The sequence below is a fragment of the Lagopus leucura genome, unplaced genomic scaffold (assembly GCF_019238085.1).
Source record: "Lagopus leucura isolate 7727_CA_CO unplaced genomic scaffold, USGS_WTPT01 Super-Scaffold_100014, whole genome shotgun sequence".
In the NCBI taxonomy this organism is placed as follows: Eukaryota; Metazoa; Chordata; class Aves; order Galliformes; family Phasianidae; genus Lagopus; species Lagopus leucura.
The window spans coordinates 10,364,969-10,383,401 of record NW_024962268.1 but is presented as its reverse complement, the minus strand read 5'-3'; the positions used below and the strand labels follow the sequence as shown (position 1 = coordinate 10,383,401).

General features: G+C 40.3%; 2 protein-coding genes across 3 annotated transcripts; one reads left to right on the top strand and one right to left on the bottom strand.

Annotated features, from left to right (window-relative positions):
- Nucleotides 1–1,613: 1,613 nt before the first annotated feature.
- On the bottom strand, nt 1,614–7,387 carry LOC122182281 (granzyme K-like). 2 transcript variants are annotated; one of them, XM_042875419.1, is made up of 6 exons: nt 7,323–7,387; nt 7,090–7,231; nt 5,558–5,563; nt 4,601–4,748; nt 2,427–2,702; nt 1,614–2,124 (listed from the first exon to the last, which is right to left on the bottom strand). In XM_042875419.1, the coding sequence occupies exons 1-6, from the start codon at nt 7,381–7,383 to the stop codon at nt 1,963–1,965; spliced, it is 795 nt and encodes a 264-aa protein (XP_042731353.1). In that variant the 5' UTR covers nt 7,384–7,387; the 3' UTR covers nt 1,614–1,962. The 2 variants fall into 2 exon arrangements, with proteins under 2 accessions (XP_042731353.1, XP_042731354.1); XM_042875420.1 differs by lacking the exon at nt 5,558–5,563.
- Nucleotides 7,388–14,215: 6,828 nt separating this feature from the next.
- LOC122182283 (granzyme A-like) lies at nt 14,216–18,273 on the top strand. The gene is made up of 5 exons (XM_042875421.1): nt 14,216–14,276; nt 14,992–15,130; nt 16,351–16,489; nt 17,211–17,489; nt 17,920–18,273. The coding sequence occupies exons 1-5, from the start codon at nt 14,216–14,218 to the stop codon at nt 18,088–18,090; spliced, it is 789 nt and encodes a 262-aa protein (XP_042731355.1). The 3' UTR covers nt 18,091–18,273.
- The last annotated feature ends 160 nt before the right edge of the window (nt 18,274–18,433 follow it).

Here is an 18,433-nt window from a genome sequence, read left to right as displayed (position 1 = left end):
GATTTTTTTCAGCAATTGAGAAACCTGTTCTCAAATTCCCTTATCAAAACGGAAAGCAAAGCTGCGTATTTTTTGTTCACAATACCATGTATAGTCAGTATATCTAAATGCTTAATGGTAGGATGGAGTGGTTGAGCTGGCTGTGGCTTGCAATGAGGACCATGTTGGTGCTGGCTGAAGACAGCAAGGAGTTCTTTGGTCATGCTATATATATATCACCGATATCTCCTGGGATGGGTTGAATCCAGGCCAGGACATAGGCACATGCGTGAGCCTGGCTACATGGCTCCCATGCTGTGGCTTTGGGCCCCATGACAGGGCAGGCTCTTGGGGCAGTTAGATCTAGCAGCTGGAGGCCTGGCAATAATGCCCTTCAACCTTCTACACGACCATAAAGAGGAAGAGATGCTCTAAGTGAAGTGAAGGTGCTGCAGAAGATTGCATACACAACAGCTCAATCAGAATTAACTGCTGGACTGTGGCTTCCACGCTGCATCAGTTCTGTGAACATATGATGTGACCCTGGGCAGCTGGCTTGGATCAGACGGCCTACAGAGATGCCTTCCAACCTCAAGCATTCTGGCATTACTGCTCACCAGAAACTAAGATACAGTTAGTGTGTGGAAAATCTTTGTCTCTGGGAGATGAAATGCCAATATTACTGCAGTATGGGGCTTTGAAGAGTCTCTTGTAAGGATAGGAAGTAAGATATCCTTGCTGTCATTTAACTTAAAAATGTAAAAGATACTAGTTACTATCTGTAGCATCCTTTGAGACCTCCCAGATGAAAAGTATGAACAACAGCATATTATTCTTTGCTCTCTTATATCATTTGCCCATTTGTTCCAGTTTTTCCCAATTTCTGTGTTCCTGGCCTGAGCCAGTTCTCACCAGCATCTTTTAACATCTTGCCATGACCTTCAGTGAGAATAGGATGAAGCTTCCATAAACCATATAGGCAAGTTTCACTACACTGGGACAGATCACCAGTACACATTTGCAAGGCCTGTTTGTTCCTTTACCTACATACTATCCACAAGATACCTTTCCTTTGCTCGGTTCAGTGGTGCGGCTGCTGATCAATAACCAAGGCCAGTATGCTGATGTGCTGGAGTTATTTATTCATATGTGAATATGAATATACGAATGACCCCAAAATCCGCAGTATTAATATGATAACAAAAGAACTGCAGAAACTCTGTAGATTGTCACTTCCAAGTAATCGGAAAGAAAGAAACTCAAGAATGCTCAGAAGACAATGGGAATACAGCAAGCCAACCACAGGCTTATTCAGAAACACAGAAGGTAAGTCTGTTATTAGAAGTCTGTTGAAATCCACCACAAAATCTAAAATCTCTGTTTAGCTGTTAGACAGACACGGTATTAGAGAAGTATAATTACACCCATTATAATGAATAGTTACTCTTTTTTCGTGCTATCTATGGAAGATAAATTGGAAAAATGTTTGCTGGCTTTTTATTTTCATTCCGAGAATGAATCTAGTTAAAGAAATTTTCCGTAATAGTTAAAGTATTTGGTTTTTTAAAATGTAAAAATGAAGTACTTGAACATTTAAACTCGAACATAGAACTTTTTTTACTAATTTTTCTCATTCAACAGATGTCATATTCACTATCAGTCAAAAACAGAATTTTTCTGTGAAAACACATTCAAAAATTTTGTCCTGTCACAGCCACAATGAAAAAGGTGACTTACCACTTTCCAGTCACACTAAAAGTCAGGGTGAAATCACAAACTGAGTTATCTAAGAGGGAATTTCCTACTGACGATGAACAAATATTATCTGTACAAAAGGGAATACTGCTGCCTTTTAAAGTCAGAAAGCTGTGATTTGTAAAGGTGTAATGCCAGGAAGCACGCCAAGGCACGCCAGTTGGCACACCAAGGCAGCACCCTGTTCTGAAGCACAGCTCTCTATTTACTGGGGCTGTCTTGCCTGTCTCATGCCTCTCCATTAAGAGAAATGGTTTTTTTAATCCAGTCAATGTATTTTTCAGTCAGTCGCGTGTAAACTCCAGGCTTGTCTCCCATTCCACATTTTTCTCCGAAGGAAACAATCCCGCTGTATTTTCTGCCACAGATGAGTGGCCCACCTGAGTCTCCCTAAAACAAAACAGAAAGAAAGATCAGCGTGGTTTTCTCTCTCCAGAAAAACATGCAGTGCCATGTGCACCTTGTGTAAGCATGTTTAATTTTGTATTGTTAGATACGGGCATCTGGAAAAGATCAGATAATTCAGACTCTGAAAGTTCTTCTTTCTGTCCGTTAGTTATAAACAACACCTGAGGAGAGCAGCTTATCTGAAGAAACGCATCTGCAGTGAACTGAGGTAATTCCCCAGCACTGTTGTTCTTAGTGAAAGGTAATTAAAAGCACATCCCTTTCTCTTTTTAATTGCTTCTTACCTTGCAAGCATCTCTCTTTGAAAACATCATTTTCTCTCCAGCACACAACATGTTCCTGGTTATCTTCAAGACTTTTTGCTTTTTATTATATTTTCTCTCACAGTCTTTTCTATCAACAATTTTAACAGTTGCTTCCCGAAGACATTTTGGCAGCTTTCCTGGAGACGTTTCTCCCCATCCGGCCACTGTGCACCTTGAGCCAGGTTTGATATCTTCACCAGTGTCAGGAAGGGACAAACATTTCACATATTTATTCAGATTTGCCATATGATCCAGCTGAAAAAAAAATAAATAAATAAACATCTTTTTCATGCAGAAAGGATGGGAAGTATAATCTTCAATTCAGTTAGCTACATGGTCTCTTTTTACCACTACTTTTCTTTCTAATAAAACGCTTTTCAGTATTTAGGAACTGATTCTGAACTTAATCACACTTCTGTAAATCCAGAAGTACTTTTCTGATTGTTCCAGATCAATGACAGCACTATGAATTCAAGTCCAGATTTTCCACCAATTACTGTAGAAAATTAAAAACCTGTGCAGGAGTCAGGTTGTTGGATGTATATCCATTCAATAACCCAGCTTGCACTAAACTACTGTGTTGAAATCAGACTTAAGTGACAAACAGAGAAGTCCCAAAGCACTTGGGAGTCAATATGCTCAGCACCACAGATGTAAAGAAAAATTGTAAACAACTAGACATGACAGCAGAGGTCTCAGCTGAGGGAAAAATAGGTTTTGAACTCTTCAGACTGCCAGATTTAAATCTGAGAGAGTAAGGGCTTAAATGATCCAAACTATATACTATATTTTATTGGCCTTTATCTGACAGATTCATCCTTTGGCAGAGGTCATTTTTTGGACTGTAAATGAAAATATAGCAAACAATAACACACATACTCAATGCAGTGTAAGGACTTGCAGTTACTGAACTGAGCATTCTTTCTATTTTACACATGGTCACTGCACTGCAAATTAACTTCACAAATGCTTAAATGTTTTACTGAATGTCAGTTACAAGATTTTAGCTTTATACTTCTTTTAAAAGGTACTGTAATAAATTATGTGTTTAATTAAAAAACCCTACGGATTATTAACTCTGTTGCTGTTGAGAACTTCTGAGCAAAGAAGGTTTACCCCAAGTCACTAAGCACTCCATCAGAACAGAACTGTAGCGACAGGAGGTGAACCCTGCTTCTAACATTATTCCTGTTGCTGAGTCACAGTCAGACAAAGGATTTTAAGGTATCTTTGTCATTCTGGAACAGAGCTGTAGCTGTTAGCTCTAGAAATAACACTTTGTAGTGATCCATTTTAGTATAGTGTCCATTCTCCTCAAATAACCCGCTATTGCTTATAAACAGAGACATAACAGTAAAGCACAGTTTGAATAAATGAATAAAAATCCATCCACGATTTCTTAGGCGTTGTACAAAAGTCATGAAGTTTCTAAAGATACAGACAAAATGATGTACAACTCTCATCTTTCCCGAGGGCTTTAGGCTGGCACTGAGACTGTTGTACAGGGCAGCAGTCCTCCATCGCCAGTTCTCCAGACCACCTGCAGATTTTCTGCACAGACACAAGCCTCCCTCTATTCAAAACACCCATGCCCACCCCATGTGACCAGGCTGAGCCAAGAGCTGGTATGCAGGAAATTTGTACATCTCTGCCTCATAAGGGCACACAGGATGATGGTTGTACAATCTAGGATATCTTTCCATTCCACAGTATCATGAGCCCCCTTCATTATGAGATTCTTCATTATGAGCTCTGTGTGCCTAGAACTATTCTAGCTCTTTACTCATAATTCTGCCTCATGTGGTCACCCTTAATAATTAAGAACGGGTTTCATGCCCATTTTGTAATCTGTGTTGTGCTTTCAGAAGGGTTGCAGCAGTGAGTGGTTAAGTGTGTCTTTACAACAGAATGGGCTTGAAATGTCAGAGTTACAAGATTCAGAGATCTTGTAACTGCATCTAGATCTGTACAACCAAAGCAGAGTTTTCAGTGATGTTGTTAAGCAAACAAAACAATGTACATTTCAATATCACGGAACAGCCAAAACAACCATTAACAATATTCCTTTTGTAATACTACAGTTGTATTATTAACATTGTATTATCAACAGTATATCATTGTATATATTAATATCATTGTATTATCAACAGTACCTTGAGGAGCATTATATCATTTTCCTTTGAAGATCTGTTAAACAGGGGATGAGAAAAGAAGTGCACGATCTTAAATCTCTGTTGTTCTTTTTCAGCTTTGAATGCCTGATGGGCTCCAAGAACAACCCTAATATCCGATCTTTGCTTCCTATAATTTAAGGAAGAGCAGGAATAAGTCATTACTAGGACAAGAGTGACATTTCTCAGCATAAACAGAACTTGTGCAACACAAAATTAGCAATTTAATTTTACAACCTGATTAAAAATAGGAAGGATAAAGTTCATTGTGACACCTTAACATGAGCTTGTGTTTTCCTCCACAAACATTTCTTCATTCCTTGTACTAACATTTCTTAGCTGTAAATGTTATTTGCTAAAATAACTGTAAGATAACTGACTTTAAGGAGACCCCATGGCTTAGAATTGTTACAAAAAAGCCTACTTATTTTTTAGGGAGGACCACATGCACAAGGATTAGTGGTACTCATGCCTTTCAAATACATTTTAATGGATACCTGTGGTCATATGATCTAATCCTGCAAAGGACAGAAACATGCCTGGTTATAGGATAAAGGCTATCTTAATGACATCAGTGAAAACCCAGAGAGAGTTTCATGTCCAGTTCTTGCCAATAGATATTAGAAGTTCAGCAACTCAGATCTCCCTCTCCCCCAAGCTCTCTGAATATCATCAGAAACATTTATTCAAATATGTCTTTCTTGGTTTTGCTCTTCTCAATCTAGTGCAACCCAGTAAGAGGACGCTGTCAGAAGACACACTGCTGGTTTTCTTAATCTTCAGAAACTCACTATACACAGGAAAACTAATTTGAGATAGAATTGAGACTTTATCAATCCAAGAAGAGTTATTTTCTTCTTTCCAGTTGCATGCCTTGTTGAAATATTCATTTATTTGCATATGAATTGTTCTTTGTGGAAATAGCTGCAGAGACCATACCGGAGCCTGAAAAAAAAAATTTTTTTTTTCACTACTTACACAGTGGAAATTACTTTACAATCCCAAAGCTCCTTTCCTAGGACTCTTTCAAGTACATTCCACTGAAATGTATCTTGCTCCAGTAGTGGAGCAACAGTGCAGAGAGGCCAAGCAATCTGCTGCTGCATATATAGACAAATCACAGATTAGTCATAGAACGGCTTGGGTTGGAATAAACCTCAAAGAACATCTAGTTTCAATCTGTCATTTCAATCCTGTCATTGGCAGGTTTGCCAACCTGCAGATCAAGCATCAGCTCAGGTTGCCCAGGGTCCCATCCAGCCTGGCACCATTGTGCACCTCAGGAAGAGACCAAACAGATGTTTCAATTCCCCACAATTACACAGACTCAGCCAACTCTAAGTTGGTTCAAAAAATGTCTTTGTTACAAAACCAAATCAGTGATTAGACCCATCCACTCAGCAAGACCAGAGACAGCCAGCGCCCTTTCCTATGAGTAGCTCCAAATTTAAATTTTTACAACTGTAACTGACTGGATATCTTGAACCCTGAAGGGTCAAAGACTCCCACAAGAATATAACTTAACTCCAAAGAGGGAGGTCAGGATTTTGTTTTGTAAATGTGTAAAACAGCACATGCTATGCTTGAATATTTCTACCTTTTTTTTTTTTTTTAAAAAAAAAAAAAAAAAAAAAAAAGCAACCAAACATGACTTAAGTGAAGAACTGTGGAAGTTTATTTTCTAAGGAACCCCTGTCCCCTATTTCAGATTAATGATGGCCAAGCTGCCCATGCTGTGCTTGAGGAGGTCAGATGTCCACAAGTTTGTTATGATTGTCTTGCTTTCCATTACTTAAAATACAGAAAAAAAAAATATCAGGGGAGCAAAATATGATTTAGATAACGTTTTAGCCAAAACAGGAGACTTTTACTTCCTAACGCGAACACTAGATGTCCCTCACTCTGAGCCAGCCCTCCAACACGTGTGCCAGTCTCAGCATATCCAGCTTGGGAAGAGGTGCTCGAATCCACATTTGGATCACCAAAAGGATGTAGCTCCTTGTCATAGTTGCTGCCCCGGCATTTTTTGCAAGCATCTGAGTTTTTATGGGCCTAAGAAAGGACACTTAAACTGAAAGGGAATGGGGTTTCCATCTAATTCAGCTTCAGCTCATGGTGTTCTGAAACCTAGTTCCATGCACACAGCTTTGTTTAAGCACTGTGCAGTATGTCCCCTTCTCTAAGACACTGCTGTTTCAAATGCACAGATAATGAGTTTGCTCTTTTAACAGCACAGTCAGTATCTTCCAGCACTGTCAGGATCTGACCAATGCAGATAACAGAACACTAAGCAGATCAAAGCAACAAACCAACTCAAAGCAGAATAAAAGTTCCTAAGTATGCTTGGTGAAAGAACTCCAGCTTTTACCAACCCTTAAAAAAATTAGTATCTACCTTTCTTCACTTATAGGCTTGAATATCATGGCGCACCTCAGTGAAGAGCTATGAACACCACAGTATAAGGTACTTACTCACAATGTGCTGCTGTCAAAACCCACTTCTTTCTCACAAGAACTCCTCCACACACAGTTGTATTCTTTATCTGGATGGCAGCCATGAAGGGTCGGGAATGGGCACGCACGCAGTGTCCTCCAGTAATGTCACTGCAGCCATCTGAAAGGCAATAGAACAGAAGTTATGTTCCTCACCTGTTAGCCAGAGGAAGTATGAATTACGATATTTTTACTCTTAGAGCACTTCTTACATCTCAGGGGTAGGATAACAGCAATTACAGAGAGAAAAAGAGCTAAGAGGTGGCTGGTCATTGCTTCTGTTACTTACTGATGCAAAATAAGAGAACACCTTTCTATTTAAATGTTTCCTACAGGATATAGTGGTTAAGAGGTTTGATGAGAAACTCCTCCTCTTGAAGTTTCCCTTCCTCCATAGTATTATATTAACTGCAGCTCTGCTCTGCTTCTTTAGGCTCTTTCTTCTTTAAAACCTGCCTGTCCCTGAGTCCATGGCATTCATCAGTTCATATCTCACAGGAACTTCAGCAGACCTGCACACTGGTCTTACGCTAGAAAACAAGTGCTAAGAAAGCTACATGTGATGAATGCATAATACAACCTACTACATCAGAGAATTCAACAACTCTTCAAAGAAGCGCAAATGAATGAATGAGACAAGAAATAGAAGAGTCACTTGAAAAGGCTTCACTGAGAACTGGCAGAAATCTGGAGCTGGTAGCCTAGGAACACCTAATACCTAATACCAACTATACATACTAAGGGCAATGCAGTTTTTTTCTTAGCAGTTATTTTTGTGGGAGCAGGGTTCAGATGTACAAGCTCCTACAGTGAGCGGGACTCAAATGCAAATAAGATTCTTTATCAGTAGTCACCAAATAAAAGATTAAAAGACACAGTGGTGAGATAGACTTTTCTACTGCTCACCCCTGTGTCTGTACCCACACTTTGCATATCTTGTTGGTAAACCACTACAAGAAACAGCACATCACCACATTAAAAAAACTGCTATCGGCTTAAGCACCATTAGAAAGAATCAGAAATGTAACCAACCCAACTTATTTAGCTGTTACTTAAGAGAAAATAGCAGCTCTGCAGATTGTTGAATGAGATTAGAATTGAGACACTTATAGCACAGAATCTTACTATAAAATTTGAAAGCATTACACAATGCAATGCTATGAAACACGTTTTTGTGGTTTTTTTTCAAAAAACTCTTCCCAAGTTCATTTAAGTGAAAAAAATTACTTTATCTTACAAAAGGGTCAGCTCTAGGTACCCCAGAATCACTCCCCATTCTCAATATAATCTGGAGATTATTCACACACTGGAGGTTACCTCTGCAAATAATTTCTTTTGCCAGCGGGGTCCTTAAGACATGATGACTTACAAGTTTTTATGGCTTTGTCCTGACACTAAGTGACTGATAGCTTCATACTGTGATCAAGCAGAAGACTCGTATATTTCTGCAGCATAATACCTGATGTATTCTGCCATGTACATACAATTTTGTAAATGTTACATTGGTTGAGGTGTCCCTAAATTAACTAGTTCAACCATGCTGCTAAATTATTCTGTGATATTGCACAGCAAATAGACAAAAATAAGCCTTCATTTTTGCACACAGCTGAGGCAGAAAAGACAATGGAAGCAGAGGGGAAAGTGAAATAGGCATTTAGAGCAGAAAAGGGAATTAAGGGCAAGAAATAATGTCAGGCTGAATAAAATTGAAAATGGGTAGCACAATGAGTATTAAGATCGGTAAATAATGTGTGGCTAGACACTACAAAGCAAATGTCAGATTTCCTAGACTGTGCTAACTTCCATTTCCGTGATCTCAGAGTCCAGCTGCCACAGAGAATTCTAGGCAGTTCAGAAGAATCAGATCATCCCATTCAAGGAAAGATAAAAAACCCCAACTTCTTCCAGTTAGCTTAATCATATCTCACTCTTCAACTCTTATTACCATACACAGAACCCCATCTTGCCAAGACCCAATGCCTAGAGCAGGAGTGACCACACCAATTGGCTAAGAATAACAGTAGCCCTTACTACCCTCTGTCAGAATTTACTGCATAATTAACAAGTTTGCAGGGGGAGCCAGCAGTACATGTTGGCTACTTCGTGCAGTGCTTTGTGCTGTGGAGGACTGATCAGCTAGAGCTTGGGTACAGAACAAAGAGTTTGGGTGTTGCCCTCTTCAGGTATGAGTGAAAACCAAGAAAAAAACTCTGGATATATGCCCAGTGGAAGGATGGAGCTGTTTAGAGTGACACTCACGCTGACATCCTCCAGAAATACAAAGAGGGGCAGGAAAAAGTTTAGATCCCTTGATTTTCTTTCCACACAAAAGCAATCCCAGAAAAACAAAGGAAGCTCTATTTCTGAGGCTGGCTGGTTTTGAAGCAAAAAGGAAGTCTCCCAATTTCTAGGGAAGTTCTTTAATCAAAGAGCCATTATATTAAAAAGTGTTGTTATCTGTGCTTCAAGAAGAGCTTAAGTGTGGTCCATGTGAATTGAAATTAGATATTCTTCTGGGTATATCTGATCCATATCCACGTCTATCACTTCTAAGTATTTGCCAATCTGTACTAGGTACAAGAGAAATGATCTTGAACCACATCATGGCCCAAGGAGACTTTCTGCATGCCAGTTCCCACTCCAGAATTTCCCCTGACCAATTTTTAGAGCGTGGTTGAGGGGGGTTGAGGAGCTCCCGAGGAACATCCCACCAAACTAAGCCTGGAAGAGCTGCAGGCAGGATGGGCAGGCGAGACAGGACTGGGTGGGAATGCTGCAGAGCTGCCATCTCCACCTTCTTTGCACTGTGATACTGCTGCCTCTATCACAGTCCTAAGATTGTCCCAGCCTATGCTCTTTACCTTTCCCAGCAAGTCTCCAAAAATTTGTCAGAATTTGGCCAAAGATGTGGCCAGTAACACAGTGATACACTGGGGTTGGCTGGGTCTGGAGCAGCACAGGGAGAGTCAGAGAAGACACTGTGCTCCTGGTGGCTGCCTGCTCTGCACTGCTCTCCTGTCCTCCCTTCCCTTCTATGTCTCCTCAGCTCAGGCAACTGCAGTTCTGTAAGGTGTAGAGCTGAGGTCTAAATTGGCATCCTGCAATGGTCTAAAATTGTACTTATGTTCATCCAAAGCAGCACAAAAAGCAGCATGAATGAAAACTGAGCATAGTTACTGGGGAAATTCAGTATGAGATAAGAGTCAGAGAAGTGTTTGACACATTCAGAATAGAGCAACCCATTGACCCATGCTTAATGCCCATGGGAAACTTCCTCAGAGTCAAAGGCTTTATCTTGTACTGCGGTTTCTGCTGAGGGAGTGACTGTATCTTGTGGGCAAGGTGGAGGAAAGAGCAGAACACTTTTTTGTTACATTTGTCAGACCTCTTGATACCCAGCTGCTTATGCTGCAGAGGAGCTAATAAAAAAATTGATGCACTCTATGGAGAAGGCACTTTTGTTCTGAGGTTTCCTCCTTTATACACAGAATACCAATATAATCTAAACTTGACCATAAACTAACTTACTGCCAAAGCCAAAGAAGCCCAGCCAACTTTCAATTTTTCAGCCTCATTTAATGAGTTAAAACCAGAAGAGTAGTATTTGAGTATGAAACTACTAAAGTGATGATCTGCGTGTCAATCTGACCTTTAATAACTATACAGCCAAACCTGGGAGTAAGAGCTTGTGAAGAAAGCAGTCAGTTGTTATCAAACAGAAGTCTAGATAGCATATTCTTAACTCTAACCATCAATATAAACGGCGTCTCTCAGGATTAGAGATGTAGAATTTTTTTCAAGGCACTGTTGTGCAAATAGCTAAGAAGTTACAGAAAAATAACTTCAGAAATATCTAAGAGTTTGTTTATAGATTGAAAGAGATATGAACCGATTACAGAAGATTTGTTTTCGGATAGTAGGCATAGAGTAGCCTGGAAATATCTGGGAACATTCGGTATTCTGTGTTTCCTAAATAGTTTTTCTTGAAAATAGATCAGGTAAACATAAGATGATACTTTTCAAACCTCTTCTTTTCTAGACATCACACCTCATATAGGAATATATAAGGTTGAATCACTGTAGTCGTATGAGTTCAAGCAGATCTCACTTGTAGAACACATGGTAAGACTTCCTATTAAAACGCTGTCAGCCCTTGACATCTATTTACAAACGATAAGTGAAACAAGAGTATCTGTGTCACTTGATAATACTGTGTGCAGGACAGTACTGAAAAAAGGATGTTAACAGTGCTGATAGTTATTGGGGATACATGTGCAGGTAGTTAGGAGAAAACTGAAAGGAAACTAAAAGCTTGGTATGGTTTGCAATCATGGATCTATTGCCATGTCACATAGGTAATCATGACTCCAATTTGCAATCTCAAAGAGCTCTGCAATCTCTAAAAAAGGCTCCACTTCTACCTTCTTCACAGAAATCACCAACAACTACCCTCTGCACAGATGGGAGGACAATGGTAAATATTTGTCAGTTGTTTGGTCATATATGGGTAAAAAACACATCAAGCTGAGCCAACTGAGCTTGAGGATGTGACACAGCCAGCACGCAAAATCTTCCTGCAGACTAATAAGGCTAAAGTCACCCAGAAACCTATCAGGCTGTGTAACAGTGGATCTTTGATGAATACAGTCAGTTAACAGAATATCTGAAATTCCAGTTTAATACTGATGGAAGGAAGATATTCTATAAGTGGCTATATATTTGGAAAAGAAGGATTTGAGGAACTGTGCCTTTACAAGCCTCCAATAACATTTATTTAGTTTACAGAACTCAGTTTGGGTGCATGAAACTAGGCATTCTGTGACATCAGAGAGCATGGGTTCATGAAAGGCATGCCATGCTTGACCAACCTCATCTCCTTCTACGACTGGGTGACCAGACTGGTAGACGAGGGACAGACTGTTGTCTACCCAGACTTCAGCAAAGCCTTTGACATGGTTTCTCACAGGATTCTCCTGGGGAAACTGGCTGCCCGTGGCCTGCACAGGTATAGCCTGCCTTGGGTGAGAAAGTGGCCAGAGGGCCGTGCCCAGAGGGTAGTTAGTGGTGAATGGAGGTAAGTCCAGCTGGCGACCTGTTACAAGTGGTGTCCCTCAGGGGTCGGTACTGGGGCCCATCTTGTTTAATATCTTTATTGATGACCTAGAAGAGGAGATTGAGTGTACCCTCAGTAAATTTGCAGATGACAGCAAGCTGGGAGGTGGTGTGGATCTGCGTGAGGGTAGGGAGGCCCTTCAGAGGGATCTGGATAAGCTGGGTCGCTGGGCTGAGGTGAATGGGATGAGGTTCAACAAGGCCAAGTGCCGCGTCCTGCACTTTGGTCCACAACAACCCCATGCAGCGTTATAGGCTTGGGGATGAGTGGCTGGATGAGTGTGAAGAGGAAAGGGACCTGGGGGTGTTGGTTGATGATCAGCTGAACATGAGCCGACAGTGTGCCCAGGTGGCCAAGAAGGTCAACGGCATCCTGGCCTGCATTAGAAATGATGTGGCCAGCAGGAGCAGGGAGGTGATCATCCCCCTCTACTCAGAACTGGTGAGGCCGCACTTAGAGTATTGTGTTCAGTTTTGGGCCCCTCACTGCATGAAACACATTGAGTCCCTGGAACGTGTCCAGAGAAGGGCAATGAAACTGGTGAGGGGTCTGGAGCACAAGTCTTATGAGGAGCGGCTGAGGGAGCTGGGATTGTTCAGTCTGGAGAAGAGGAGGCTCAGAGGTGACCTTATTGCTCTCTACTTCCTGAAGGGAGGTTGTGATGAGGAGGGTTTTGGCTTCTTCTCCCAGACAACAAACAGGACCCAAGGAAATGGCCCCAAGTTGTACCAGAGGAGGTTTAGATTAGACATAAGGAAGAACTTTTTCTCTCAGAGGGTGGTCAGGCACTGGAATGGCTGCCCAGGGAGGTGGTGGAGTCGCCATCCCTGGCAGTGTTCAAGAGGCGTCTGGATGAGGAGCTGTGAGATATGATTTAGTGGCTTGTGATAGCAATGGTGATGGGAGGATGGTTGGACTAAGTGATCGTTCAGGTTGTTTCCACCCTTGTGATTCTGATTCTGTGATTTGAGTCATGTGTTTTCTTGTCACCTGCATAGGGCTTGGAGAAATGACATGACATCTATAGGAGTAGCATGGCCTTATGTGCCAGCAGCTAAAGGTTCAGTTAGACATAAGACTGCTTAAAACACTTCAAATGGCATTAAACACTTTGCTGTAGACCACTAAACCACACTGCACAGAAGCTCACCCAGTCTAAAGCTCGCAATAAAAGATCAGATGCTGAAAGAAGAAAATATCAGATTCCTTGGCCATGAGGCATTCCTGAATAGTATAGATAACTTTCTAATGGGAAATGGGCTGGGATTTCTCTCTCCTCATTTCAGAGATTGGAATCAGATTCACAAAAAAGGCATGTGCAAGTGTCTCACTCAGACGCCTACCTGTGAGAAAAGCACATTTTCTCCTATTTCAGCCAGTGTCCAACTAATGAAGTTAGCAGAGCTTCCAGACTAATTAAGTTCAAGTAAACAGATTCCTAGCAACTGATCTGCTGAACATCTCTGTAGGATCCCTTGAATATGTTGACCAGGTAGACTTCAGCAATTAGCATTTATGATTAAACTGCAGACACTAAGGCATGTGAGATGGGACAGCATGGTATGGTCTCCCTTTGGTTACACAAGGTCTTTATCCTCTGGGTATTCAAGCTTAGGCACATTGCCCTGAGGTGTCTAAAATGGAACTAAAGATCTTCAAGTGAGCTACAGAATCAAACTTACACTTATGTAAGATGAGTACCACTGTGTAAGCAGACAGGTAGTGACTTGCAAGATTTCACTTCAGCACTGATACTAGCTCTCTGCTAATGCTACAGAGACAACACGAAGAGGGAGATACTGTCTTCACACCACAACGGATGACATGATTTCTCATTCACACTTCTGCTGTGAGCTATATATTCAGGAAGGTCTTAATGTTTTTTTCACAGTTACAGATGTCAAATGTCCTTAAGAGGAAAAATAAAACCCACATCCTTTTTGTTTAGGTATATATCACAGAGTGAATAGGGGAGGACTCCAGGCAGACACCATGGGTGTTTTTCTCACTCTGTCCACCTCTGCTGCCATCGTTCTCCTGATAATCCCTGGAGGTAAGTGCACAGTTTGATCCTTTTGAAGGTAAACACTGACATACAGAGTTCCATTTAAGTAGAATATATTAGCATAAAGTAGCTGCAATTACTATTGGAGTTAAAATTATGATGTCTTTCTATCTTTCTTATTGTCTTTGATCTTTCCATACAAACCAAATAATTTCTGAATGGATAATAGTAATTAAAACTGCACAGAGGACAAACCGTTTGGAAGAGTTCAGAGAAATTAATATAGCCATTTTCGATCAGTCACTCTACAGGCATATACATAGATGATTTCTTGATTTTCTGTTCTCTTGAAAAGCATGTTCATGTAACGTAACTTACCCTTTAGAGCCCAGTTGCCAAGGGTTTGCACAAGACAGACACTGCACAACATGTATCTAGTGGCAAGGCTAGGTTTCTTACAATGAAAGCTGAAAAATTAAACATATCAGAGAACTTCAGGACAATAAACCTGTGCAAGATCAATGACACTTAGGTTGTTCTTTTTTTCCTCAACATTCATGCCACTAACCTTATTTTAATGCCACTGAAAGACACATAAGTAGTGCTGCTGAGCACTTTTTAAAGCCTGTCCTGAAGACCTGCATAGCAACATATACATTCCTGCATGTCTGTATATTTCATAATTATGTTAAATGCACTTTTCTAAGAGTTCACAGTGCTTTGCAGCTTAGCTGTGTGTATTATGGCCTACTTTTATTTGTAGATTTGTGCGTGGATATCATCGGAGGACATGAAGTAGCACCACACTCGAGACCATTTATGGCCATGCTCAAAGGAGAAGATTTTTGTGGAGGAGCTTTGATCAAGCCAAACTGGGTGTTAACAGCTGCTCATTGCAATCTGTAAGTTGCTTCTCTAATTTGTAGGTTAGTGAGTACCCAGTTTCCCTCTTCAAGAAGGAAAGTCCATGTCTCTGCTAGTCTAGTGCATTTAGCATTATCACGGTCAAGTTTTTAAACTTACAGTGACAACCATGTTTTGGTGAGTAAAAAATAATATAAGAAAGTACACTGATGTTCAGTGTTTCTGATATTTTACAATACACTTGTCATAGGAAAGCACAGAATAACAATGCTGAAATTGTGAATTTGGGGAAAGATCTATGCCTGTTCTCTCAAACAGTGCAATTGGCCAGAGGACTGGCCAGTCCAGATAGCTGCTTATAAAACAGAAACAAGTTCTTGTAATTTTATTCTATAAAAGACAGAGTTCATTACAGAAAGAGGCAGCACATAATTATAAAGGAGCAAAAAATCCTGCAGATGACAGGAGACATTTAGAGATCTGCTTTACAAATTCTGTTAGCTTCTTCCTGTCTGACTCAAGACATGGATGGCTGTTTGGCCCTGCACGCTCCCCCTGCCAGGTGAGATGTGAGGTTTACATCTCACGACCCACCCACTGCCTTTGCCAGAGGGACTGGAGCTGCTGCTGAGCCAGACCTCACACAGGCTCTGTCAACAGCCTGCTCAGGGCCAGTGAATCACTGGACTTGTAACCATTTATCCTGCTACCAGCCAAGCAGAGGGATAACTGGAATCTACGACAAAGAAAGCACAAGGTCCAAAAGCTGTGGAATCAACTTATAGTGAAGAGTGATCCTGGATGAGATCTCATTTAAAAAAAATACATTACATAATTAATTTAAAATTGCTCAGGCAGCACTCACACAGCTCTTCATAGCTGAAGGAACAGCAGAATCACTTCCTCAGGGTTTTGATTGCTACAGTAAGAGGCAACTGAGGACCAGCCAGCACAGCTACTCTGACAAGCTTCGCCATCCAGCTGCGGCAAACATCAAGCTCCCAAGAGAAACAGCAGGGGCAGCTTCTGAGTCAAGGACCCAAACCCTGTTGGTCGCTGGTGCAACTAGAATAGCATCAATTGTGATTCACTGACACAATTTTTCTAAACTACTTGTGGAAACAGACTAATCTTCTACATTCTTCTAAATTACTGTTGCTTTACAGGCCTGAAAAAAGAGACTTACAGCACCACCACAGCAAGGAATTATGGACTTGCAGCAGGTGAATCCCACTAACCATGTTATCTTTCTTCTCAGGGAAGGAGGCAGAGTTATTCTTGGAGCCCATTCACAGACAAAAAGGGAAAAAGAAAAACAGGTTATTGAGATTGCAAAAGAAATTCGCTACCCAGGCTACTCTGACAGAAAAAAAGAACATGACATTATGCTGCTGAAGGTATAGATTTACTTACACACTACTGAAGGAATACACATCTCCTGTGATGCACTAGATTTTTCACTCTTGTGAGGAAGAGAGATGGGAGTTTCTGAGAACATTGTTTCTTGGGTGATACAGACTGGTCTGCAAATCCAGCCGACTGAGAGATTGGGGATACACTGCAGACCAAGACTCAACAATTCCTGAAATATATGCTAGTACTAGCAGTAGAAAAACTGTAGTTTGGCCAAGCTTTTCTGGCTTTTCAACAAAATACTAAATATTCATATACATATGAATATGAATTATTTTTACATATTTCAGATGTAAAAATAACTGGGATAAAAACCATAATATTCTAACTGAAAGATAGTTCCATTAAGAATTTATAACTTCTCTGGTTCTCATTTTTGCCAGCGTCAGTTACTGCTGCTTTTTTGTCCTAGGAAAAAAAGCTTAGATTGCCTATGTATAAATATCTCCCAATGCTTGTGGGTGCAGCAGAAGAAAAACAGGGTCTTTTTGGAGCAAATATTTCAGCAGTTGAATGGATTTTCATTGGAAAGTGGATATTCATTTTCCTTATTCCTACATTATCACACTGATTACATAAATTCCATCACAAACAGAAATCTCAAAAAAGGTTTGCAGTAATCCCTCATTTCCACAGGTGGAAAAGATCCAGTGATTAACATGCAGAGATCTCTGTCATAAAAATTATCTTCCTTATCTTCTACAGCTTACGAAAAGAGCAAAAATTAATAACGCTGTGAAAGTAATTCCCCTGCCTACCTCTGGTAAAGATCTCAAACCAGGAACAACTTGTAGAGTAGCAGGATGGGGACAAACTGAGAATTACATGAAAAAATACCTGTCTGATACCCTGAAAGAAGTTAACGTCACTGTCATCAGTAGAACAATCTGCAATGACAAGAAACATTACAATTACAATCCTCGTATAACAAATAACATGATATGTGCAGGAGGATCCAAGAGAGAAAAAGCAGACTCATGTAAAGTAAGTATATTTATTGGCATTATCTGCTTTGACTACATTAAAAATACAACATAAAGTAGTAGTTTTTAGAAACATGGTATATTCCTATCTACAGTTCCAGAAGGAATAATACCACAAAAGAGTGAGTTTACTAGGGCTTCTTTTTCTAATCCTTAAAATAAAACACATCTGGATTTTCACTTTCAAAAATACTGGACATATCTTAGCACAGATCTAAGCAAATGGTCACACTGAAGTCTTTTTTTTATTATTATTTTTTGTTAATGATAAACTTAACTTCTGGAGGAGGGGGTGGTGGGGAGGTTAAAGGGAAAAAAAAGGCATAGTCTACATATTTATTTCTACCGTGCAACTGGAGTAAGTTTCAAGTAAGGGACAGATTTTGTAGCTTTTGTAAATATGAATGACAGTTTTTCTCTTCCTGTTCCAGGGGGATTCAGGTGGACCCTTAATATGCAATAATGTGATGAAAGGTGTCACATCTTTTGGGAAGTCACCATGTGGTTCTCGTAATGGTCCTGGTGTCTACACTCTCATCACAAACCAGTACCTTAAGTGGATAAGGAAAACCATAGGCGGAGATTTACAGACCGAGTATTGACCAAACTATTTCCCACTTTGTGATTGTGCAACAAAATCTAGCTTTGAAATATGCACTCTGCTAGAACAGCTTTTGTAGTTTACAAAGCTATGGAGTCCATTTGTGACTCAAGCTTTCAGCTTTCTTGCGTTGTGCATTCAAACTGAGCTTTACATAGATGAGTACTTCTGACCAACTGTCAAATCAAAGTGTAATTTCTACCTTTCATTTATTTGAAGCTTCTGCATGTCAACTCTGCATGTAATCTGCATTAGATAAGAGAAATGGCAATAAAATCTATTTCTCAAAGTTGTCAGTTTATGTGGTACACTGTGTCTGTTGCAGTATAAATATTCCATGCCAA

What these genes read in the sequence shown, in the direction of transcription:
- LOC122182281 (XM_042875419.1), bottom strand. Translation starts at nt 7,383, where the DNA reads ATGACCAGCCACCTCTTAGCTCTTTTTCTCTCTGTAATTGCTGTTATC. An exon ending in ATGATATAATGCTCCTCAAG is followed by an intron (nt 2,703 to 4,600) that starts GTACTGTTGATA and finishes TTTTTTTTTCAG; the next exon opens with CTGGATCATATGGCAAATCT. An exon ending in CAAAGAGAGATGCTTGCAAG is followed by an intron (nt 2,125 to 2,426) that starts GTAAGAAGCAAT and finishes GTTTTGTTTTAG; the next exon opens with GGAGACTCAGGTGGGCCACT.
- LOC122182283 (XM_042875421.1), top strand. Translation starts at nt 14,216, where the DNA reads ATGGGTGTTTTTCTCACTCTGTCCACCTCTGCTGCCATCGTTCTCCTG. An exon ending in TCTCCTGATAATCCCTGGAG is followed by an intron (nt 14,277 to 14,991) that starts GTAAGTGCACAG and finishes TTTTATTTGTAG; the next exon opens with ATTTGTGCGTGGATATCATC. An exon ending in ACAGCTGCTCATTGCAATCT is followed by an intron (nt 15,131 to 16,350) that starts GTAAGTTGCTTC and finishes CTTTCTTCTCAG; the next exon opens with GGAAGGAGGCAGAGTTATTC.